Source organism: Eschrichtius robustus, chromosome 20 (assembly GCF_028021215.1).
Source record: "Eschrichtius robustus isolate mEscRob2 chromosome 20, mEscRob2.pri, whole genome shotgun sequence".
Lineage (NCBI taxonomy): Eukaryota > Metazoa > Chordata > Mammalia > Artiodactyla > Eschrichtiidae > Eschrichtius > Eschrichtius robustus.
This window is the reverse complement of record NC_090843.1, coordinates 22087792-22112824: the sequence shown is the minus strand read 5'-3', so window position 1 is coordinate 22112824 and position 25033 is coordinate 22087792. Positions and strand designations below refer to the sequence as shown.

General features: G+C 52.9%; 2 protein-coding genes across 2 annotated transcripts; one reads left to right on the top strand and one right to left on the bottom strand.

Moving 5' to 3' along the window:
• Nucleotides 1-10154: 10154 nt before the first annotated feature.
• TMEM101 (transmembrane protein 101) lies at nt 10155-13705 on the top strand. Its single transcript, XM_068530632.1, has 4 exons — nt 10155-10337; nt 10662-10842; nt 11729-11875; nt 12658-13705. The coding sequence occupies exons 1-4, from the start codon at nt 10201-10203 to the stop codon at nt 12964-12966; spliced, it is 774 nt and encodes a 257-aa protein (XP_068386733.1). The 5' UTR covers nt 10155-10200; the 3' UTR covers nt 12967-13705.
• A 1401-nt stretch (nt 13706-15106) lies between these two features.
• On the bottom strand, nt 15107-19567 carry NAGS (N-acetylglutamate synthase). Its single transcript, XM_068530631.1, has 7 exons — nt 19142-19567; nt 18299-18573; nt 17971-18184; nt 17491-17671; nt 16763-16934; nt 16482-16664; nt 15107-15281 (listed from the first exon to the last, which is right to left on the bottom strand). The coding sequence occupies exons 1-7, from the start codon at nt 19565-19567 to the stop codon at nt 15128-15130; spliced, it is 1605 nt and encodes a 534-aa protein (XP_068386732.1). The 3' UTR covers nt 15107-15127.
• Nucleotides 19568-25033: the final 5466 nt, after the last annotated feature.

Sequence of the window (25033 nt, the reverse complement as noted above, 5' to 3'; positions counted from 1 at the left end):
TTCCCCACCTGTAAACATGAAACTAATGCTCGTCTCCTAGAACTGGTGTGAAGGGTTAAATAAGATATTTAAAATGCTTAATACTTAGAAGGTAGTCTGTAAATGTTAGTATACATGTTAGCTTGGTCCTGGGGTGGTTAAATCTGGAGGTGAGATTGAATTAGCTGGTTTTCAGAAGCTCCAGTTTTGTTTTAGAAGTCTTTGTTTAGATGCCATTTTAAGTGAGGCTAACATGTAAAACATTTGGGCAGAGAGAGGGGGCCTCGGAGCCCTGCCCTCTCAGTCTCTTACAGATCTCATCCCTACCTCTTCCCTGAAGTCTCTGAGAAGTTTCTTTGATTATAATTTGAAAACCACTCATTTTACAGAAGGTGAGTGGGTTCCACCAGGGCTAAGTGACTTGTTTAGAATACTGCCGCTGCCCACAGTGGCAGAGCTGGAACAAACCCCAGGCTTTATGCGCTTGTGGGCTCCTAGTGCTTCCCTGTGACTTTACGAACTGATGGTATGTGTATTGTTCACTTTGTTAGCCAGGTTTAGGGTGGAACGCAGAGGAGCTTGGTGAGAGTGGCAGGAGTTGTGCCCTGGATTGAAAGAACATTGAACTATTGAATGTGGTGCAGAGGGCTTGCACCTATGGTGGAACACGTACAGGTGGTTTTGCAGTGTTTCCTTAGTTTTGAGGCATTCTCCTTTCTCCTGAAACACACATACCTTTACACCCCAGCACCCGGTCACCACCCCACTGCCACATACATGCCTTTGGGTTTACTGCTATTTAGAGCGTCTGGTCAGTGTGGTATAAACAGCCTTACCACGGTGAGTTGATACTGAATCTGTGCTGTTGTAAGTCTGAACAGCTCATTGCTGATTTATGGTTGGTGTATTGAATATTGCTTAAGCACTTCAATATTAGTTAAGGGGCTGCAGCCTGGGAACCACTGATTCACGGTAAAGCCTCCTTGACATTTAAAAAAAAATAATTTTATTTATTTATTTTTGGCTGAGTTGGGTCCTTGTTGCTGGGTGTGGGCCCTCTCCAGCTGCGGCGAGCGGGGGCCACGCCTCATTGCCGTGCACGGGCTTCTCATTGCGGTGGCCTCCCGTTGCGGAGCACGGGCTCTAGGCGTGCGGGCTTCAGTAGTTGTGGCTCGCGGGCTCCAGAGCGCAGGCTCAGCAGCTGTGGTGCACGTGCTTAGTTGCTCTGCGGCATGTGGGATCCTCCCAGACCAGGGCTCAAACGCGTGTCCCCTGCATTGGCAGGCGGATTCCCAACCGCCGTGCCACCAGGGAAGCCCTCCTTGACATTTTTGAAGGTAAGAATGTGTGTGTCAAAAATCTGTTTTCCCATAAGACATACTGGTAAAGGAAGATGTAGAGGGCTTTCAGTCATGCACAGAAATAGAATCTACTGTCCTGCTGATGTGGAGGATACTGAGAATGTGTAATACTAGAAGCTTAGAAGCTGCATTGTACGGGATGAGTTGTGGGGACAGGCTGGGGACAAGAGTTTGGGAACTGGGATTGGTCATCTGGGTTGGAGGATAGTCATTGTTTACATGGCAGATTTGCTTTCCCATCCCTGCTGGAGGCCACCGGTGCCAGACCGTCCCCCTTTAAGAAACGTGAAATCGTCATGTACTGCCTAGACTTCAGGGGTTTAACGTAACGGCATGAAGTACTTTACAGGTGAAAAAGGGGTGCTGTTGGGCTGCCATCCACTGGTGATAGACTGCTGCTGGGTAATGAAGTTTCAGAATGAGTTTGTTCTTCTTTATTATAAAAGCCTTACATGGCTTGTTACAGGAAAATTAGACAGCAAGGCAAACATTTTCCATCTACCAGCCCCCAAAACATTATTGACATCTTTCATATCCTCTAGATGTTAACACCCTTCTCCCTGACCCTTGCATTTCTGAAAATGCAACGTGCTTCACCATGTCAAAAGAAACTTGCCCACCAGTTCCCTCATCCCCAGCCCACAGAGTGCACTCTGTAATCTGTTGGCATCTTAGAATTGATACATGTAAAAGGTATGGGGGCTAGGTGATCTCTAAGATTACTTCCAACCTCAATAATCTGTTCTATTTTATCTTCTCTGTCTTTTCCTACAATGTCTTGCTTCAGTGCCACCTGTGAAGCCATCTTTGACAGTGAAAATGGAAAGGGATTCCTACAATTTGTTTATATCACTCATACCATGTGGCATGTATAACCTGCATTATAGTTATTTGGGTTTATCTTAAATGATCTGATGAGGAATTTTGAGGCCCTAAGGCAAGGATAATGTATTATTCCCTAGCATCCAGCCATCAAGGTAAGACTGAAGGTAGAGTTTTGAAAGTCATCAGTTTAATAACTGGATGAGTTACCTGAGCCAAGATGAAAAGTGGTCCAGGCTGACTGAGTTTTGAGGAAAGCTTGAAGTCAAGTTTGGAAAAAGGATGAGGGACCAGTAAAGAACGTGGGAGGAGCTGGGGAGGAGGGTGTACCGGGTTCCAGCTTGAAAAGCACCAGGGCCTTCCCCCAGGTTTCTCCAGAGCAGACTTTGGCAGCTAGGACCAAGGTAGGTCAGATTGTGGCCTCCCAAATTTCCAGTTTTGTTGAAAAGACTAAAAAACTAAATTCCTGAACTGGCAAGGTAAGGCAATTCTCTAGTGACTTCTCAACCAACCTCTCTTCCCTTTCCCCCAGCTAATCCTGATGCTGACTGCAGCAGTTAGTCTTTAGTGGAGGGACTAAAGTGGTGGCTGCTTTTTCTGATCTGGCCCCCTTTCTGGTCTGTCTCCTAGCTTAAAGTAGTTGCTTATGCTTACTGTAGGGAGGTACGTGTACTGCTCTAAAGAGAATATTCTGGGATGGCTCCTGAGATGTAATTTACGCTGAAATCTGAAGAACGAGGTACCAGCAAAGGGTGCTTGGTTAGAGGGACCAGCAGGAGCTAAAGTTGAGGTTGACAAGAGCTTAGGGATGTTTAGGAACTGCTAGAATATAGGAGGCTGAAGCCTAGTGAGCAAGATGGAGAAATTGGCAGGAGCCAGATCATGCAGGGCCTTGTAGCCATTGTAGTAGGGACTGGAATCTCTGTTCTTGACACAGTGGGAAGCTGTTAGAGGGTTTTAAGCCGTCAGGGCATTTAGGCTGATGTTAGACGGCAACAGTGGAAGCAGAAAGACTGTTGGCATTAAGAGCCTGTTGCAGTGGTTCAGACAAGAGATGGTGGTGGCAGAAACATGATTGCAGGACTGATTGGACTTGCTGATAGATTGGATGTGAGGGCAAGGTGGTCAGAGAAAGAGGAACTAAGAATGACATCTGAGTGGATGGCGAACAGTGAGAGAGGAAGAGGTTTGTGGGAAAGTGGGGTTCTGTTTTGTTATTTTGTCTCACCCATGAAAAGCTGGAGAGCAGGTGGCAAATGGGCAGCTGGATAACGAGCTTGGAGTTCAGAGGAGAGGAGTGGGCTGGAGCTAGACTTTTAGGAGTTGTGACCTCGTCCTGAATGCCGAGAAATGGATGAGGAACCATGGCCACAGTAGGGGTTTTGGCCTCTGATTGAAGGGGGCCCTTCCTCCATAATAAAGAGGAAGGAAGGAGAAGATAGTACCGTTGCACGTGAGTTTGTAGATTTGGCAGGGAGATGAGGGTGAAGGAGTATGTGGCCAGTGGCTCAGTAAACACGTGAGGGAACTACCTTAAGATTGCTGAGTGCTCTTCAGAGGTGCTTGCTTATGCATTAGGGTGTAACCGCGTGGCCACTGTGTGGGTCATATTGAGTGACTTGGTGTAGACACAGAGGGTGGATGGTTGGGTATAAGCAGGATGGGAGGTTTATCAGGTCTGTACTGTGGTGGGAGAAGGGAATTCAGCTGAGGATGTTTGCAAGGGGGAGTGATTATAGCGGTGGTCCCTTGACCCCTACAATGCATGCTGCTGTCAAATACAGTTCAGTTCTTGTTCAGATTCACCTTTATGAAAGTGTCTTGCCGTCATTCACATGCACTGGCTAAGGGAAGGATATGCAGCCACGTAACTCCAGAAGGCAGTGTGTGAACAGTGTGCTTCTAGACAGGATGCTTCTGGTTCCAGGGGTGGCCCAGGTGTGGTATCCGAAGCTCAGCACAGGTATCCTCGCACTTAGAAATGCCAGCGATCTTGGAGCTTATATGGATATTTAAACTGCCTCCCAGTTTAAATATCCTCTCTTATAGCATCCTTGACAGGCTGCCCCTACTCGAACACTTCCATTGATGGGGAGCTCATTACTTTGAGAAGGAACATGTGATAGCTGTACCTCACCGTTTGGTCCTCCACACAGCAGCTCTAGAACTGAGGCTAGAGCTCCGGTCTCCTGCACTCCAGTCCTTGCTCTTTATGTCCTTGAGTGAGGGTCACTGAAGTAGCTAAACAGGCGGATATGACTGGGAGCTGTCTTGTCTTCTCCAGTGAAATGGCTTATTTTTAGCCAACTATTCCAACCTCTTAAGAGCTTTTAAAAATTTTTGGTGCTGTAATCTAATATACTAGTTATCCATCCCAATGTTGTGTTCCAGTTTTTATAAACTGTCTTTTCATATCATCTAAAGGGATATCATGAGAGACTTTAATAAGATCCAGATGTTTGTCTGTGATAGCCACCTAACAACTCTTATCAAAAAGGGAAATAAACTTGTTTGGGTAGACTCACGTGGGCACCTAGTGGCCATCATGTTTTCGGTAACTGATGAGAGACTACCTGTTCCATGAGCCCTTTCTGAATTTTGTTAACTGTTGTTACACTTATCTGACTTTTGAAAATTGGAACTTGTGCTGAGTCCTAGTCTCTGGCAACCCTCTGTGTGTAATGTTTTCTCAAAGATTATTGACAGTGATTCCTCAAGCTCTTCCGGTATAATTTGCTTGAACCAGGTGACTTGAATTAATTCAAAGGGGCTCAAGTCTGATCAACCACAAGCCGAGACTAATTTCCCAGGTTGGTGGTGGCTCAGCTGCTCTTACCATTCTGGGCATCATCTGTATTATTCACCTGTGACCTTGACTTCTTAGGGGGATGTTTGGCTGGCATGGGAAACAGTGGCCCACTCTTTGGGGCACTGTCGCTTAGTGGCTAGGCGCTTGCCTGGATTCAAAAAAGCCTGAGTCATGTCAGATTTCACCTCTGCCACTAATTAGCAGTATGACTTGGCAACTTACCTTGCCTTGCCAAGCATCAGTTCCCTCATCTGTGGAATGAGTGTCTTAGTTGAGAATTAAATGAAGCCTTTAATGAGATGCCTGGCCCTTGGTAACCATCTCTTCCATACGGCCATTATTATTCTCTTTAAGAGTTGCTGGGTGGGGCTCGTGAGCACACTCAGGAACCTAGAGAGAAAGTAACTTGTTTAGCCTCCCAGGGCAGGGCAGAAGCACTGGGTGCCCTGGCCCCAGACCCCTCTGTTTCAGAAGGAGATGCTGGTACTCCTGGAAGGCCAGAGTGGAGTACTTTGACCTTTGGCCTAGTGAGAACAAGCGCGAGCATTCCCTTCCTTTGCGTCCAGATGTCTTAGGCAGGAAGTAGGAGTGAAAGAAGAGACACCTGGCTGCTTCCTCACTTGAGGGAGGGCTCCAAGGGGCCTCCAGCTGCCATCCTGACAAGAAATAGAGGGCCTGGATCTCCAGAAGGGAGAAAGAGGTGGAGGGGGGAACACCCGCTCTTAGAAAAGCAGGGCAGGGTCCTGCTCCCCTGGATGTAAGGCCAAAAGGCCTTGGAGATTTCCTCGACCTGTCCTCCATCTCCACCCTCAGGGTAATGGCTTCCTGAGAGCTGATTGCTCCTGCTTTGGGGGGTGGGGCTCTGGCAGGAGGCCAGCAAAGCAGGTAACTAGAGCTGAGCTTCCTCTGGCATTCCTGGGCTGGGAGTGCACTCAGCAAGTAGTGCCAGGAATATATGTGAGTGCCCAGGGGTTCCGCCTGAGGCCCTGACCTCAGTGGCCAGATTAGGCCAGGATCTAGCTGAAGCTCTTCTTGCAGGAGAAGGCAGCGTTTCTCCTGCGATCGTGTGGGAAATAAGTGAGGTGGGGTGTGGAGTGTGAGTAAAAAAGGTCTAGAGGATTAAAAAGGCCGTCTTCCTTGATTGCCTTTCATCCTAGTAGGAATAATGGAATTGGAGGGGGGGGGGGTGTCTGGGGCTGGGGGAATCTGGTTGCTGGGGTATCAGGCTGAAATGGCTTTTGCCAGAAGCCTAGGTAGCAGGTAAAATCTTGGGAGATGGAGGGAAGGTGTCCTTGAGACCATGTTGGGGGACCTGGCAACATGGTGAGACCTCTGAATGGTGTTTGCGTTTATTTTTCTTTCCTAGCATCACCGTGCTTCCCCAGGCTCCTGGGTGGAGGAGTGTGGCGCAGGTTCTCAGCATCCGTGACGGCCTGGTGCCGTCCTCACTCCAGCCCCTCATGGGGCAGGTGTGGCCACTCCTTCCTCACAGTGACCATGGCCACACCGGTGGCATCAGCCTTGCTTGGAGTCTGGTGGCAGTGGGCCCAGCACCATGTACCCACCCAGCCTTGGGCATTGTGTGGACTGTGGGGGCCTCCACCTGCTCAGCCCCCTCCCAGGCTCCCTGACGGTTTAGCTCTTGGAGCTGAGCCACAATAGTCTCAGCCACCTGGCAAGTGGCTCCTTCCAGGGCCTGTGGGGACTGTGGTGCCGCTGCTTTCTCACAGTGTCCCATGGGATCTGGCTGGTGGAGCCCTGGGTGAGGGGCCTGGGTTTCCTGGAGCATCTGGACCTCAGCCACACCAGCTGGCTCACCTGTGCCCAGACTTTTCCATCACGCTGTGCTCTCTGCTCTGTCTAGACCTCTCACAACCTGCTTGCTACCCTGGACCCCTGCAGCCTGTGGGGCCTGGGGAACTTGGGGCAGCTGGACCTGAGCCACACAACCGGGCTGAGCTGGGCACTGCTGGAGTCAGGGGCCTCTTCCACCTGTGCTGGCAGGGCTGGCTGGGAGCCGGCACAGTGAGTCAGGGGCGCCAGCCTGGAGGTGCTCTCTGGCTGGGACCGACATCAGCAAGCTGGAGGCTGAGGCCTTTGCAGCCCTGCAAGCGCTGGGCCTGCTTTCCATTGTAGGCAACCTGCTGCAGCATGTCAAGTTCAAGATGCGGCGGGCATCCGGACAGCAGGCATGCTGCTGCTGCTGACCAGTAACCCCTGGGTCTGCGACTGACCTGCAATGGGCCTTTGGGAAGCTGGACCACCTGTGGCACTTGTGTGTGGCTGACCTGGGTAGCATGACTTGTGGTGGCCCTGGGCGGCTGGCGGGGCGGTGCTGAGCAGTGTGGAGCCCCAGCTCTGCCTTGGCTAGGTATCGGGCACCATTCTAGTCAATGTGGCTGTGGTCATGGTTGAGTGCAAGTGCAGGCGGGGCTCCAGGAGAACTGGAGAGCAGGGGAGCCCTCTAGAGAGGCAGCTGGAGGAGGGGGAGAAGATGGAACTGTGAGAGAGGAAAAGGGATGGTCCTTAGAAGTCTTCGGGGCTCAGTTGTCTGCCCAGGCAGGGTGGGAGGAATGGTGGGAGGGGAGAGAGAAATGGCTGTGTTCATCTCTAAGGGCCTAGGGCCAACCACCCCTCCTCACATATTTCCCCCGATGTAGCACAATGCCATCTTTTCCAGCCCTAGAAAGAGGGATCTGGCCCCTAGTCCTCAACAGTTGTTTGGGGAAGAGGACACTAAAAGGTAGAAACTGAAGACCGGAGGGAACTGGGGTGGGATGGGTACAAGGAAAGCACTAATCCGCATCTCCTTCCCCTTCCTCACACATGTCCCTGGCCTCTGCTGTTGGGGACTTGATCAGAAACTGGTTGCTAAAGTTATGATGGAGGTGGAGTAAGGGTACTGTTCCCATGGGCACAACCCAGGCAGGCTCCTAGAACTATTTTGTGGACGTATACTATCCCAGTTCTCAACACCTTCGCTCCTTCCTGATGGCTGTGCATCTTGTCCCGTTTGAATCGGGGTTGGGTAAGGAGATTGGAAAAAGAAAATCAGTTGGAAAGTTGATTCTGTAGTATGTGCCTGCATTTTGGTGAAGAAAACTTGCCTCATGTGGTGGGGGGTGGGAGGGGTGGGAGGGGTAGGCAAAATGACCTTTAACCCAGTCTTTTTCTCATTCCCCTTGACTGGCGTTTTCCCACCCCAGCAATCACACAATCTCATTCCCTAGTTTTCTGCCTGGATACATCCCTTTCTCACATACCCAGGCTTTATCCTAGTGACTTTGTAAAAAATTAGATGTGAAAAGGTGTTTTGTTGTCCCAAGCTTTCACTGGCTGATTGGGAATTTTAAATTCATGTTGTCAGAAATGTTTCTTGGACAGGAGGCCCCTTTCCCAGGGAAATGAAAACAGACTTCCTGAATTAAATGGCCTTGTGGAAGTGCTCGTAGAATCTTAACTTGAATATTAGAAGATGAATTTGTATGTTGCAGGGTGGTGGTGGGGTGTGCAGGAAGATAGGTGGGGGTGGCTTTGTGGTGGCAATGCCAGAGTGTCCAGAACTTTTGCTCATTTACTTATTCCACAAATGATTCCTGAGGCAAGAAATAGCAGTAACACCTTTTCATTTATTTATCTATTCGGCACACATTTCCTGAATGCATCCTGTCTACTAGGCCCTGAGGATATAATTGTAAACAGAAACCAGACACTGTCCTTGCCCTCATGGAGCTCACAGTCTAGTGTTAATCTGGTCATCAACAACAACAAAAAAAATCACAAATATATAATTGCCAGTGTGCTGATTCAAAGGAAGGGTGGCTTTTGATTATGAGAACATAAAATAAAGGAACTAAGAACAAACAGCACCAAAGGAGAAGTGGGGAAGACCAGTTGGAAACCTGGTGCAGCTAAACTGACAAAAGGTGGTAGTTTGGGCTAGAGTGGGAGTGTCAGAGCTGGAGAAATGGACTGCCTGAGTTGTACCATCCATATGTCCACATCAGATCTCTCTTCTCTCAGGGGACAGAAGGAAGGCAGACCAAGGTCACACTTCTCTACGAGTGGCTCTTAGGAAAACCTCTTTTTTTTTTTAACTTCTATTGGAGTATAGTTGCTTTACAATATTGTGTTAGTTTCTACTGTACAGCAAAGTGAATCAGCTATACATATACATATATCCCCTCTTTTTTGGTTTTCCTTCTCATTTAGGTCACCACAGAGCATTGAGTAGAGTTCCCTGTGCTATAGAGTAGGTTCTCATTAGTTATCTATTTTATACGTAGTATCAGTGTATATATGTCAGTCTCAATCTTCCAATTCATCATACCCCCTCCTTTCCCCCTTGGTATCCATATGTTTGTTCTGTACGTCTGTGTCTCTATTTCTGCTTTGTAAATAAGATCATCTATACCAATTTTTTCAGATTCCACATATATGCATTAATATATGATATTTGTTTTTCTTTTTCTGACTTATTTCATTCTGTAGAGACTCTTACAGTTTCTCGGTCCATCCATGTCTCTACAAATGACCCAATTTTGTTCCTTTTTATGGCTGAGTAATATTCCATTGTATATATGTACCACATCTTCTTTATCCATTCCTCTGTTGATGGACATGTCCTGGCTAGGTTGCTTCCATGTCCTGGCTACTGTAAATAGTGCTGCAATGAACATTGGGGTGCATGTGTCTTTCTGAATTATGGGGAAAACGTTTTACTTTCAGCTTAAACAGAAGCAGAGGGATTTCCTCTGGGGTGTGTGTGTGCATGTGTGTTGTGTACACCATTTATTGAACCCCTACTATGTGCTCGAACCAATACTGTCACATTTAAACCTCACAACAACCCTGTGAGATAGGTGTCGTCTCCGTTTCCCAGATGAATCTTGGAAAGTGTAGGAGATATGCCCAAAGTCACAGGGCGGCATTAGGGTTGGAGCCTAAGTTTAGCTGCATTAAAAGGCTAGTTCGCTTACTGTTCCTTCCTCTACTCTAGTTTTCAACTTTGCAGCTACAAGAAGGGACCCTTGAGCCTCCATGGGCAGAAGGAAAGACAACCCTGCAGCTAGAACACTTCCTTCGGTCCAGAACTAGAGAGCGAGAGCTTTGTTTCCTGACGGAAGGGGGGGAAAAAAACCCCCGCGAGACCCGGAAGTTGCGCGTCGCGTGCTCGCGCCGGCCTCCTTGGCCGCGGGGTGAGGCCGCGGCGGACTGCCCTTCTTCAAGATGGCGTCGAAGATAGGTTCGCGACGGTGGATGCTGCAGCTGATCATGCAGTTGGGTTCGGTGTTGCTCACACGCTGCCCCTTCTGGGGCTGCTTCAGCCAGCTCATGCTGTACGCTGAGAGGGCCGAGGCGCGCCGGTGAGCGGGCCCGCGCGGCCGCCGAACGCGGCGGGGGCGGTCCGGCCTGTCCCAGGAACGGGGGTGCGGTGAGGTGGGGAAGAAGTTGCGGCCCAGAAGTTGGGACCCTTGGACTGGGAGGAATTGGGACCTTGGACTTGTTAGGGACTCTGGTCCGGAGCAAGGTGGGCATGGAGCGTAGTGTGGGGGTCCTAGCCATGAGAGGGGCCTCCGGTTTGGGGAAGCAGTGGAGCTTGCGGGAACCCAAGGGGTCTCAAAGCTCTTTTCCCCGCTTCATTCTGTGCTTCATTCTGTCCTCGTTCCTTCCCCCCTCCCTGCTCACAGGAAGCCCGACATCCCAGTGCCCTACCTGTACTTCGACATGGGGGCGGCCGTGCTGTGCGCTAGCTTCATGTCCTTTGGAGTGAAGCGGCGCTGGTTCGCTCTGGGGGCCGCACTCCAGCTGGCTATTAGTACCTACGCCGCCTACATCGGGGGCTACGTCCACTACGGGGACTGGCTGAAGGTGAGCGCCTCGGCCCTAAGTGGGACTTCGCTGGGGTGTTGGGGAGCCAATGCCCGGGACAGTCGGGCAATGCCTGGTGCTAGCCAGGAGCACAGTGCGAAGCCTGGAAAGGCTGAACCCCCAGGCGTGTAGAGGTTATTACAGACGGCAAGAATGGAAGGACCTTAGAGACCACGCAAACCTCCCCTTCAGAGTGTGCAAACTGAGGTCCAGAGATGCGAAACAGACTTTCCCACAGTTACACCACAGTTAGCATTACAGGTGTGACCAGAACCCAGGTCACCTGGTTCCCAGAACCCTTTAAACCATTAGTTATCTCAGACTCATAGAGCAAAAGGGACCTTAGAGAGTACCTGGTCCACCCAACCGATTTTATGAAATTTATCTAATCCTAGGGCAGCATTTAAGCCTGTAGATGCCAGGACCTGTGCCAGGCACTGCAGTCTTGGAGATAAGCCTGGACCAAGGCATTACCCGCAAGCAGTGGACTGTCAGCCCAATAGGGGAGGCAGATGTGTGAGTAACTATAGGACAGTGAGATCAACGGTTCGTTTATGGAACAGCGTATACTATATAGCAGAAAGAACATTGGGCTTCGAGTGTGCAGACCTGGGGGTGGGGAGGGGGGCAACGCTTGGTATCTGGGTTCTGCCACTTACTTTCTGTAGGACCTTGGACAATTTTATTAACCCCTCTGGGCCTCAGTTTCTACTTCTGGTAAAAAGAATTACCTATCTCTGCTCTACCTGCCCACCACACTTGGAAATGGTAAGAGGGTTCATCAGGTGGAATGGGATGTACAGAGATGGGCAGTTCTGCGCTCCGGGCGGCCAGGAGAAGTGTGGTGGCTTCAGGTCCTGACTGGGGTCCCCTCGCCTCGGCCTAGGTCCGTATGTACTCTCGCACAGTTGCCGTCATCGGTGGCTTTCTTGTGCTGGCCAGCGGTGCTGGGGAGCTGTACCGTCGGAAACCCCGCAGCCGTTCCCTCCAGTCCACCGGCCAGGTCTTCCTGGGCATCTACCTCATCTGCGTGGTAGGTTGGGGGACTGTTGGCTGGAGGTGCTTGACTGGGAGCGAGAAGTGAGCCCGTGCCTGGCGCCTGGCAGAACCCAGGGAGGTGGGCAGAACGAGGCCTTGCATGTAGTTCCTGATGGCCTGGCTCCCGGCAGTTGCCCCTGCCAAATTCTGGGCCTCGGGGGCCCTTGAAGTGCCCGAGACCTGGCTGAGAGTCCCTTCTTCCAGCATTATTGCCACTGGGGAGAGAAGAGGATGGATCGACCCTTCAGTCCCAAGCCTGAGAGCCAGGAGAACAAGCGGGACGGGTCCTCTCATGGCTTCAGTCCCCAGAGGACTGGGAGAGGGGACAAAGGAGAGGTTTGGTAGAGTTCAGGTCCCAGATGGGACTCTGCCACTTAGAGCTGATGGGGCTGCCTAGCGTAGCCAGTTATGTCCTCCCTGGTGCTCGGGGAGGCCAGTGTGGATGGGGACGTGGACAGGCCCCAAGTCACTTGGCTTCATCTTAGTTGCTGGGCACCATCTCCCGTGTGCAGAGCTCTGTATTCAGAGGTGAGAGCCCCGGTCTGACTGTGGAACCTCCTCCCTTCTGAGACCCCAGGGTGAGGAGAGACAGAGGTCCTAACCTCATGGAGCTCCCTAGTCAGATGGGGAGCCACAGGCCTTACTGTCAGAAAGCCCCCAGTCTGAGAGGGGAGTCAGAAGCCCACCTTGTCGGGACTGGCTTGCATGCCAGGGGTGGCCTTACCCAGACAGGCTCCTCAGCCTGTTGGAGAGCCTTAGAGGATGCTGTGTCTCTAGGCCTACTCGCTGCAGCACAGCAAGGAGGACCGGCTGGCGTATCTGAACCATCTCCCAGGAGGGGAGCTGATGATTCAGCTCTTCTTCGTGCTGTATGGCGTCCTGGCCCTGGCTTTCCTGTCAGGCTACTACGTGACCCTGGCTGCCCAGATCTTGGCTGTTCTGCTGCCCCCGGTTATGCTGCTCATTGACGGCAATGTTGCCTACTGGCATAACGCGCGGCGTGTTGAGTTCTGGAACCAGATGAAGCTCCTTGGAGAGAGCGTGGGCATCTTTGGGGCCGCTGTCATCCTGGCCACTGACGGCTGAGCTGCACAGCGGGAGTCTGAGATAGGTGCGGGGAGCCACTGAGGGCTACCCTACCTACATCCTTGCTGGCCCAGTTATGTTCATTTATGCTTTTTGGTCTAGTTGTTTGATCACGTGCGTTGTGTGCATGTGTGTGCGTACGCATGTGTGTGCGTGTGTTGGTAAGAGGCAGGTCTCTTCCCCAGTTCCTGGGCTTGGGCCTTGGTGGGGTGGGAGCCCTGATGACTCTGCCTTACAGGTTTCTTTTTCCTGTTTGTTATGAGGAGAGCTGAGGCCAGCTGCTCCCTTGGGTCTCCTGTCCCAGGGAAGGGAGTAAGGCAGGGCTAGGGTGGGGTACTGAGAGTGGGAGAGAGGAGAACCAGAAGTGAGCCAATGTGAAAAATCCCTTTTTGAACCTGGCAGATGCAGCTAGGCTCTGCAGTGCTTTTGTGAGACTGAGAGTGAGTGAGTGTGCATGTTGACACGTGGATCAGGCCCAGGAGGAGCAGAGGGGCCGGGCACCACGGAAGTCATGTGGGCTCTCAGGGTGTGCCAGGGGCAGAAACAGCACTAGCTGTCACCCACCGTGAGGGTAGAGCAGGCCCCAGTTTACTCTGGGGTTTGCAGGGGTGCGACAGGCAGCAGCAACTTCCTGCCTCTGGCCTTCTGTTTCCAGCTCCGTGGTTGGCCTGGTGGGGGTGAGTGCCCTCCCAAACACCAGACCACACAGTCCTCCAAAAATAAACATTTTATATAGACATTTGGCTTTGCTTCTCTGTTCTCCCCACGGGGCACTTAGCCATTGGCTGGGATTGATCTTGGGTTTCTTGAAATACCATATCTGGTTAAGCCCCACCTTGATCCGCCCATGATCTTTCCCCTGTTCTGAGAGTTCCCACAGTCCTTTGGCTCTCTTTTCAACAGTCTCCGAATGCTCCCTGTAGTATATGCTTTGACCTTTCACTTCAGTCCCTCTTGTGGCTTATCTTTTCCTCCCCATTTGGTGCCAGCTCTTTTCGAAGAAATCTTTGGTGAGGGCAGCTAGAGGGAGAGAACTGATATTAAGTGTCACTACGAGGCTGAGGAGTTTTCATTTCACAGGTGAGGAAATGGAGGCTCAGAGAAGGTGAGCAGCTTGCCTCAAGCCACAGAGCTGGATTCCAGGTCAGGTCTGTCTAATGCCCACGCCCAGATATGTACTCGACACCAGCCCTCTCTTGGGGGCTGGTTGTGTCACAGCAGCCCCTGGTGTGTGTGCCATGGTGACCCTCTCCCTACTCGTTCGCACACCTCCTGACAGAAAGTAGCCCCAGCAGCCAGTATGGTGCCTGGCACATCGTGGGGGACAAAAATGTCAAATGAAACCTCAGGCTTTGGACTCCTACCCGTCTGAGATGTTCTCTTCCTGCAAAGATGGAGACACAACCTCCAGGGGGGCCCAGGGGAAAACATCCAAGTCTGGGCTTGGCCCTGAGCCCTGCCTGGAAAGGGAGCTGGGCCTGCTGTCAGTCTGGTCTGTGGAATGGAAGATGTTTCCTAACTAAGGGGTAGGGGAGTCCCTCTGGGGACGGCTGACAGCTGGGGGAGGGGGGAGGTGGTGGCAGCATTCATCCAGGGGCCTCGGCCTCATTTAGCTCCTCTCTTCCCTCTAGGAAGAGGTTCCCCAGCCCTCAAGATCTTGTTTCCAGAGGGTCACTGCTAATATCCTTTCAAGTGTGAGCTGACTTTCAGACAAGTATTTGCATTTTAATCAAGGTCTCCTGAAAAGTTGCAAGACCTGAAGGAACTAAAACGGAATGGTGGAATATCAGGCAGATGTGGGTGATATTTTGGGCAAGGGAGCCTCAAAACAGCACAGAGACCACAGACACTGGCCCACCCGTAAGCCTTGAGCCCTCAAAGGCAAGCCCTCCTTCCCCCAAATCCCTAGACTGAAAATTCAAGGCCATCTGGTTGTGCTTTGGAGCAAGTAGGGGGTCTTGGGCAGGCCCTTCTCCTTCCTGCACTTGTCCTCATTTGGGTGCCCCCCTCTGGGCAGGGTAGAGTAGGGGCTGCTGCCTTCTCTGCAGCTCACTCAGCCAACAAGCCTGGTCCGGCCTGTGGCTGGCTCGGGTCACCTTCAGCAGGCATGGCTTTTGGTCCACCCTGGCTGTCCCAGGGCCTGCAGGGCTGGTGGAGAGGGTCAGCTGCCTGGGTCAGAAGCCGGCTTGCAGAAGGAGTCTGGCAGCCCCTTGGCGTGGTTGACCAGCTCGTAAGAGTCCCGGATGTCGGCCAGGCCAAACCAGAAGAAGATCCACTGCTTGTTGGAGAAGCTGCCATCGCTGTGTTTGAAGTACCTGGTGGAGGTGGGAGACAGGTTTTAGGCAAGACCAGTGCTCACTACTCACTGGTTCATTTACTGAGGACCTACTACAGGCATACCTCGTTTTATTGCGCTTCACTTTATTGTGCTTTGCAGGTACTGCGTTTTTTACAAATTGAAGGTTTGTGGAAACCCTGTGTGGTGCAAGTCTATCAGGGTAATTTTTCCAAAAGCATTTGTTCACTTCGTGTCTCTGTGTTGCATTTTGGTAATTCTTGCAATATTTCAAACCCTTCACCAGGAAATAGATGATTATTCACTGAAGGCTCAAGTGATGGTTAGCAGTTTGTAGCAATAAAAGTATTTTAAACTTAGGGTATATACATTTTTTTTAGACATAATGCTATTGCACACTTAATAGACTACAGTATAGTGTAAACATAACTTTTATATATACTCGGAAACCAAAAAATTCATGTGATTTGCTTTATTGCAATATTCACTTTATTGTGGAGGTCTGGAACCAAACTGGCAATATCTCTGGGGTATGCCTGTACATGCTGGACACTCTGCTAGGACCTGTGGTCTGTAATCTGATTTTATCCTTATAGCATTAGCCAACAGCCTGGTGGTGTTATGCTTTTTTCACAGAGAAGCAGCTAAGGCTCAGAGAAGTTAGCTAACTAGCCAGGGTCACACAGCTAGGAGGGTTAGAGTGAAGCCCTCTTTTGCTCTCTCCGCACTGCCTTGGCTGTGCAGCCCGGGGAGGGCTTCTTGTTCACTTCTTGGTGCCCACAGAGCAGGGTAGTGGGGGATGAGGTGATAATTGCAGAAGGAAAGAGAGGAGGGAGTGTTCCACTGGAGATGTAATGGGCCTGGGGTCAGAGCTTGGCAACTGGGCCTGGAATAGAGCCCTGAGGGGCTGGATTTCTCCAGACCCTGGGAGAGGCAGGCTGCTTCCCGGGTGGAGACTGTCTTCAAGGAATCTACCCTAGCAGGGCAGAGCCGGGTTAAGTGTGCTCTGCCTCTAGGGAAATCTCAGGCTCCGTGTGTGGTCCACTCCCTGGGGAATGTGGGGCCACACTGAGCGGGCCATTTCCCTTGGGGAAGAATGGCTAATGAAAGAAAGGGAGGCCCAGCCTTCCTGGCTGGTGGTCCCTGGGCGTAGCTGGCCAGAGCTGGAGAGGAGAGTGGGGGTGGGGCCCAGCCCAGAGCCGGGAGGGGCGGGACCTACCAGGGATTGATGGGGTTGGTGACCCGGGAGCGCCAGAAAAGCGTCTGCAGGTCCCGCCGCAGGCGCTCCCACAGCATCTGGCCGGAGCCTTGGCCCTGGCGGCTGGAGCTCACCACAAACTTGTCTAGATACGGGGTGCCCCCAAGTACGGGCTCCGTGGTCAGAATGGCAGCCGCGTTGTACCTGGCGCAGCGGGGGAGAGGCAGGCTGGGACCTCTCCTTGGTCCAAAGCTCCCCGGCTCTGTCCCTTGGTCCCTGCCCTCTGGGGCCCGCAGGCTCACCCCTCAGAGACGTAGACAGAGTGCAGCCTCGGGCGCAGCGAGGCCAAGTAGTCGTCCCGGAGCTTTTTGCCGAAGCTGGCGTTGACCAGGTTCACTAGGAGGCCCTGGTCCAGGCTGTCCAGGCTGCGCACTCGCAGCATCCGCTCGGCGTTCTTGAACAGCGTCCCGGACCCTGGCGGTGGGATGGAGGAGGAGGCGTTAGTTCAGCCCGAGATCCACGTCCCCTCCGCTCCTCCGTTTGCGCAGCCTGGTGGGCTTCCAGATAGGACAGGGGCTGGTGGGACAATTACTCTCTTTGGGAGCTCTCCACAGTGAGACGCTTCCTAAGGTCTGCATAGATTTGTGCGCGATTTTCACTCAGGGATTTTCTTTTTCCCCCCCGGGCAGTTTGTCCCTCAAGTTCCGCGTATCGCCTGTAGTCCCAGCTACCTCTCCTAGTCCCGCCTACCCTTGCCCTCCCCCACCTCTGGTCCCGCCCACCCATCCAAACCCCGCCCACGTTTCCTAGCTCTGTCCAATTCCACTTGGTTCCGCTGGGTCTGCGGTTCCTCCCACCCACCCAAGTCCCTCCCATCTGTCTAGTTCCACCCAAGGTCTAGCCCAGGGCCGTCCACCTCCTTGCTCACCTCCCGCAGGTTTGGAAAGAGCAGGAAGCCTTTACTGCCTGGAGAGGAAGCCGCTTCTCCTGGCTCCCCAAACCCAGGCACGCCCCCCGCCCCGGCCCTCACCCTTGTTGCTGAAGAGCTCGGTGAGCAGCGTGCTGGCGTCGGTGATGACAGCCGAGGAGTGGTGAGGCAGGCGGCTGAGCACGTCCACGATGAGCCGAATCTGCTGCCGTTCTTTGGTGCTCACCCACTCGGCGTTGGTCACTAGGTCCAGGTCGGCGGGCAAGTTCACGTTACTCAGGACCTGTGTCCAGGACGAGGGGGTGAGCCTCCGACCTGCAGCCGGACAAGGACTGTGGCCCCGCCCCACGGACCTCTCCTCCCTGACCCCTTTTCCCTTACTTCCTCCCTAAGTCCTGGGCCAGGGAGGGCTCAGATCTGAGCACCATAGGCTGAGTCCCTCCCTGACACTCCATTTCCGACCCATGCGGCTGGAGAGAGAGTGACTCGGGGGCCCGTTTGGGAGGCGTGCAGGGGACCTAAGAGAGCGGCTCAGCCAGGCGCAGAGTCGCGGGGAGTGGGGTCCGAAAGGAGGAGACACACCTTGTGACTGCTGTCGTGCAGACCGCCCGTGGTATTGAGGAAGATGATTTTGGTGGGCCGCAGCGCCTTGGCCAGGGACGCGGTCACCTCCAGTGAGTCCAGGAGCACGGAGCGGCGGGCGGCCGTCTCCCCGATGGGGCACAGGATGGGGATGCTGCCCGACTCCAGGCACCACTGTAGTAGGTCGGTCTCCACCGAGACGATGCCGCCATAGCTGTGGGCCAGACGTGGTGCTTAAGGAGGTTGCCTCCAGGACCCGCGGGTCTGGGGCTGGGCGGGCGGAGTAGCGTGATCTGAGGACGCAGGGGCAGGCAGGGTCAGCACTAACCTGGCATGAGGGGCTGGCTCAGCAGCGCCCAGCACCGACCCGCCGCCAAAAAACGGCACGGCAGTGGCGGCATTGTGCCGCAGGGCGTCCACCAGCACCTTGCAACTCTGGGCAAGCTGTGCCTTGGCCTCCCAGAAGGAAAGACAGCCCGAGGGTGCCGTGGGAGCGGGCAGCCCCAGGACCACCAGCGGCTTCATGTCCATGCGCTGCAGGAAGGCCAGGGCGAAGGCCAGGCTGGATACGGCCTTAGGGCACTTGAGCACCTCCTCGTCCACCTGCGGAGGAGTGGGCGTTCAACGGGCACGACACCGGCCCTGACTCCTGCTGCACCCGCTTGCTCCTACAGCCGGGTCCTCAGGGCCCTCTCGGGGCCCCCACCCTGCTCAGGAGCTGTCAGGCTCCATTTCTGGCCACCTGCGCCCACCTGCTTCGCCCTTTGCCCCGTTGGGTCTTGCCATCCTCTTATCTCACACCAGTGTTCCTCCCTCCGCTCCTCCCTGCGACCTTGGACTGTAGGACACCTTAGGGGGAGGGGTGACGCAGGCGGCTTCTATCAAGGTTCCCCAACTGCCAACTGAACCCCTAACTGCGCCCAGGATGGGAGGACTTCTCTGGCGCATCACGTTTGACGGGCTGGGGACCCGAGGCTCCTCACCCGGGCTGGGCGCGAGACTTTTCGAGGAGCGCACAGCCTCGCGCAGTCCCAGGCGCTCGTCTGGGCTCCGTCGAGCCCCTTCCTGGCTCCGCTGCGCAGAGTCCGCAGCCCGTCCTGCCATGCCTGGCGACACATCGCTACACAGCCCCCATCCCCTGTCTGTGACCCGGCCGACGCCGGGCTCTCACCTCGATGACGGCAAAGGGCCTGTCCGCGGAGTGGTGGCAGGTCTGGAACTGCGTGAGCCAGTGGCGCGCCTCCCCGGGGCTGGCCCCACACTGGTTCAGGAAGGCCTGGATGTCCCGCTGCACCAGCGAGCGGCCGGCCGGGGGCCCGGGGGAGTCGGGGGACACCGGGGGAGCGGGGGGCAGTGTCCACGACGGCTCCTCCGCTGCATGCGAGTGGGCGTCGTACACGGCGCCCTCGGCCTCCTCTTGGGCGGGCTGGGCCGGCGCCCAGGCGGTGCTGAGCCGGCGTCCCGGGCTGGTGGCCCTGGCCGCCCGCCGCCGCGCGCTGCCGCTGAGCCTCCGGGCGCCCCCAGTGCCTTGGGGGCCGCGCAGCCTCCCGCCCGCAGGGGCGGCCCGCAGGGCCCAGGCCAACCGCGCCGTCGCCATGACAACCAAACCAGCTCGCCCCCCCAAGTGACCGTCTGCCCGGAGCTCCTGGCTCTGGGGGCCTCTTAACCTGCGGCGGGGCGGGGCTGGGACTGCCGGGGCGGGGCGCCGACGAGGGGCGCGGAGTCGCCTCCCGGTGCGTTTGAGGAGGGTCAGGCCATGGGTCAGAGGGCGGCGCCGACAGGATCCCCCGCCCCTGGGGTGGGGGGATGGAACCCACTAACGAGAGTCACGAGGCAGAGATAAACGGTGGCTGGGTGTCTTTAATTTGCTGCCAAGGCCGGTTCCAGGAAGGGCTCGGGGACCCACAGGTGGATTTGGCGCTCTGCGGGGTCTTGAATGATTAAGGGGGAGTCTGATTAGGGCAAGAGGGGAGAGCAGGTGGCAGTTGCCACCTGGCTGAGGGAGGAGACTGGAGGGAGAGGTGGGGGAAGAGTGAAAGCGTGGAGAGCGGGGATGCCTTTGTCCTGTTGGAGCTCAAAGAAGATGGAATCACGAGGTTACCAGAGTTTGCCAAACGCCAGCCACTGGGTACCACCTTGAAGAATTTTGTCATATCTTCAAATCACCCCTTATTAGTGTTAAAGTTTTTCTTTAAACTTTTTTTTTTTTTGCCAGAGAAACCAAATGTTATAATATGGTATAATGAAATTAACATTCTGAATTATGAAAAAATATGACACGTGCCTTCTTGCTTCCTCTACCAACCCCCCATCCCCCATCCCCCCCAGTGCAAGCCTCCATCACCTCCCACTTCTATTATCTCAATACTCTGCTAATTAGACTTCCTGCTTCCACCCTTGCCCCTTCAGTCTACTCTTCAATGAGTGGCTAGAATTAATCCTGTGACTTGGCAGTCCAGTGGTTAAGACTCCCCCTTCCAATGCAGGGGGTGCGGGTTCAATCCCTGGTCGGGGAGCTAAGATCCCACATGCCTCGGGGCCAAAAAACCAAAATATAAAAACAGAAGCAGTATTGTAACAAATTCAATAAAGACTTTAAAAAAAATGAACTTATTAATTTTAAAATTTATCCACATCAGGATTGTAACTAGAAGGCCATTATCACTTGAAAGAAAGTCTTACAAATAAAGAGAGAACAAAATGTTATGAATTCCAGCTGGACAGTGTTGCCTGCTTCTCCTGGAAACAAAGAATGTTAGCAAGCACCAGGTGGTAGAGATCCCCTAGCACACTGTGAGGCTTTCTCCACGGTAGAATAATAGCTGCTGACACATGCAGAATGTCAGGCACTGTGCAAAGCACTTCACAAATAGTAACTCATTTAATCCTTACAATGACTCCAGAATTGGTATTATTATTACATCCATTTTATAGACGAGGAAATTGAGGCACAGAAACATGTGAGGGACAAGGTCATTCAGTTCATAAGCAGCGGAGCTGGTCTTTGAAGCAAAGCAGTTTTGCTCCCGATCCATGCTCTTAAGCAAGATTTGAAAAGGACTTGAAAACTTTCACAGGATGTGATTCATTGTTGCTTAATACTGTATCCCCTGTGCTGCCTAAAAACACCTGGTGTGCTAACAGTTGTACATATCCTGCCCTCGGGTACACTCTATCCTGATGGGGTCCCACCCTCTGTCTTTACAGAGGGTGGTGCAATCAACTGTAGAGGGGAGGTGACTTGGCCGAGGTCGCACAGCTTGTTAGTGTCATGGCTGGACCCTTGACATCCTGAGTTCCTACCCGCTGCTCTTTCCTTCCTTTCGTACAGCTCTGTGTTCCCTGTGCTGGGTGTCAGGCTCTGCCTGAATGGGGAGCAGTGGTCTGGGCTCTTCTCTCCTGAGTATCCCAGAGGATGCTGTGTGAGTGCACTGACCCTTCCAGGGATCCCCCACTAAAACACACGTTTGCGTGAACACTTGCACACGTACACAAGCAGGCACATACGCACACACAGCACAGCACATGCACGCACTGTCCTGGGCAGGAGACTCCTGGCAGGGGGAGACGGGAGCTGACCTCTGTGATCTCCTCCATTGACTTTTCCATTTTCCTACTTAGAAATCCTGAGTTCCAACGGAGTGAAGCAATGGCAGGGAGGGTGTGTACCCCTTGCCCTGAGGGGCCGCCTCCAGGGCCTTCGTTCTCTTCTCTCTTTACTGCTGCCCCTCCAATCCCCACACTTCCCAGAATCCACTAGAGGAGGTGGTCTTAACCCTTGGAGGCCAAATCATTTTCCTTCTTTCTGCTCTCAGAGACCCTCAACCTCAAATGTGCTTCCCCTTCCCGGTCTCTCCATCCAAGCCCCTCGTCAGAGCGCCCACCCTCCCGGGCCACTCTCTACTCAGATTTCCTCTTTCTGGGTCTCTCCCGCTTTTGCTGCTCTGGGTCTCTGCCCCTGCTCTGGCCCCTCTTCGCTTCTTCCAACTAAAGTGTACACCCCTTTTAGGGTGTACACTCTCCCCCCAGCTGCGGCTGAGTCCTGCTTCTTGCCAGCTTGGGGCCCCCGTGAGGGCAAGGATGGCCTCTCCCTTCAGACTGGGGCTTCCTGAGGGCTGGGCTGCTGTCTCCTTCCCAGACTGGGGGCTTCCTGAGGGCCCACCAGGTCCAGAAGCCAACAGTATCCTCCCCATTTCCCCTGGGCCGGTGGGGCAGACACTGGCTGGGGAACTCCTTCTCTCTCCTTTGGGTTTCAGCCCAGAGGGCCGTGTCCCCAGGCAGCCAATGGGGCCCAGGGATCCCCCGAGTAGATGATTAACTCCGGGCCAGGTGACCCTGGGGTCACTCTCCCTGGAGAAGGCCAGCCCGTGGTTGGGGAATTGGCCCTGCTTTCTGGAGGAGATGGCTGCGGGTATGGGGTCAACACCCCTACCTTGACCCACCCCTCTGAACTGAAGGCCTACAGGATCATTGTTGGCCTATGGTTCCTATTTGGATTTTATGTTTTCCCCTCTGAAGCTGGCTGATGTTTCGTCTTTCAGAGCAAAGCCTATTGTCAATGGGCCCAGAATCAGGCTCCTATCTTCTAATCAGGCCTCGGGTCCTCGAGATGCTGGGAGCAGACACAACCTTCCAACCCCTCCAGACACTCCCCTCAGCAGGGGCCTCAGCCCTGGGCGCAGGGGCCTCAGCCCTGGGCACAGGGGCTGGTTTGAAGGGCCCATGTTTTCCCTCCCATGAGAGTCCTCCTTGACTGCCACTTAGGATAGGTGGGCATGGAGGTGACAGGAATCTGGGCAGGTGAGGGTTGATAGCTGACCGTCCCAATCACAGCACCAGAGGGGACATACACACAGATACACAAAGTACACAAAAGTAGAGACCCACGCCACCCTTTGAGATGCACACAGATACACAGGTGTGTAGACACACAAGCGTACAGAGATACACAGAGTACATAACATGGAGAGCTCCAGCATCCATAGTCACATAGACACATATGTGCACATAGAGAGATACACGTGTGTAGACACACAGGTACACAGAGAGACACAGGTCCGCTCAGACACACATATGCATACAGAATTGTGTACATTTGTGGAGGCTTTCTCAGTGACTGTGTCATACATAGAAACACACGCACGTTTACATGGAAAGATACTGAGAACACACAACTATACAGCCAGTTGTAGTCATTGACAACCACAGGGATATTTAGATCTGGAGATACAAATGTACACAGACTTGTGTACACACACACACTACATGCAGAGTTAGAAGCAGAACCCACTTCTCCCTGAGACCATACCCATCTACCCATGTACAGAGGCACACGGCCATACTCATTCATATGCCCGGATGGCATCTGGCATGTGAGAGGTGCCCAGTAGTTATTTATTGGATAAATTAATGAAGAGAGGACAGAGAGAAAGAAGCAGAGCCTGTGGAAAGAAAAGTCTGGCTTCATGGTTTGTGGGGTCTGTGGAATCTGTGTTCGTGGGCTTGGCCCTAGGATTGCCCAGGCAGCCCCAAGGCGGCCCTCTCCACCAGTGAGGAGCACACAGTATGTGCCAGGTACTGAACTAGGTGCTCTGAGGAAGCTGTCCCATTTTTTTTGGCTGGAAATCAGGAGGCCTGGGCTCTGCCACTTCCTAGGAGGCAAAGGTTTGGGCAAGGCATTTAACTTCTATGAGCCTCAGTTTTCTCACCTGTAAGATGGGGGAAAGAAAACTTAATCTCATTTGAATCGTGGTGAGGATGTAAAGTTCTCCGTGGGCATGCAGTCAGCCAAATCCTGGCAAACTTTATAGGACAAACAACCTGGTTTCTTCAACAAATAAGTTGCAAGGAAAGAGTAGGAGGGGAAGGATGAACATATAGATCAAAAGAAGCATTTTAAAAGCCTCTTTTCATCCTTATTTGGATTCTGATTCAAACAAACCATAAAATATTAGATGATCAGGAAAATCTGAGCACAAAGATATTTGATATATTAATTTTTTAGATGTGATATGATTGTCTGTTAATGTTTTAAAAATGATTCTGTATCTTTTAGTATACATACTGAATATTTATACATGAAAAGATAAGATGCCTTGAATTTTCTTCAAAATAACCCAGGAGAAGGGAAAGCGGGGTGGGGGAACAGAGCCACAATGAGTTAGGAGTTGCTACTTGTTGAAGCTGGATGATGGATACAGGGGATTCACTATACAATCTCCCAACTTTTATGAATGCTTGGACATTTGCAAAATAAAAGATTCAATGAATTCCCATACGTGCATGTTCCCAGTCTGACATAATGTAAACAATTAGTAAAAGCTAGTTTTCTCCTTCCAGGCATAGTTTTCCTCCAAGGCATAAATATGTGAAATACTAAATACTCCACAAATACATAGTACAATGTGGAGGAGGAAACCCACAGATTTATGGATATAAGATTTTCAGTTCCAAATGTGCCATGAACCTCTTGTCCAGCAGGGGGCTCCCTACTCTCTGCCTCTCTCTCGCTGCTGCCCCGGGGGTTTGTTAAAAGGAATAGACGACCGGACTTCAGGGAGGCAATCTGAGACTTGTTCTCCCTTCTCTTTACTTGGCTGCCTTGTGAGTAAACTCTTTCTCGGCTGCGAACCTTGGCATCTCAGCGTTTGGTTTGCTGTGAGTTGGCCAACGGACCTGCTTTGCTTGGGCACACTCTCCTTATCAGGAATCACCATTCATCAAGTTACGCTGATGTTACCGGAAATAAAAATCAGCACTCAGAGGTGGTATACAACCCATTCTCCGGCCCCTTAGTCTGATCTGCTTGGAAGATGGCGCCAAGCCTCCCTTTTACATTCATCTCTTCATCTCTCCTGCCCACCGTGCTGTCCTCGGTCTCCGTTCCTTCTTCCTTTGTTATGTAAGGTCTAGGTGTCCCTCCCGGAGGCCCCTGTTGTGCCCTCAGTGGGGTCCCCGAGTCCAGCATGTTAGCACACCCCATCATTTAAGCGGAGAGCAGTGCTCGCAGTGTACTACGGGGCCTCCAGGAGCTGAGAGAGGTCTGGGGACAGACCTGGGGACA

Coding starts and splice junctions, on each gene's coding strand:
- TMEM101 (XM_068530632.1), top strand. CDS start 10,201: ATGGCGTCGAAGATAGGTTCGCGACGGTGGATGCTGCAGCTGATCATG. Junction 10,843..11,728: donor ACTACGGGGACTGGCTGAAG/GTGAGCGCCTCG, acceptor GCCTCGGCCTAG/GTCCGTATGTACTCTCGCAC. Junction 11,876..12,657: donor GCATCTACCTCATCTGCGTG/GTAGGTTGGGGG, acceptor CTGTGTCTCTAG/GCCTACTCGCTGCAGCACAG.
- NAGS (XM_068530631.1), bottom strand. CDS start 19,567: ATGGCGACGGCGCGGTTGGCCTGGGCCCTGCGGGCCGCCCCTGCGGGC. Junction 16,935..17,490: donor CGAGCTCTTCAGCAACAAGG/GTGAGGGCCGGG, acceptor TCCCACCGCCAG/GGTCCGGGACGCTGTTCAAG. Junction 16,665..16,762: donor TCTGTCTACGTCTCTGAGGG/GTGAGCCTGCGG, acceptor CCGCTGCGCCAG/GTACAACGCGGCTGCCATTC.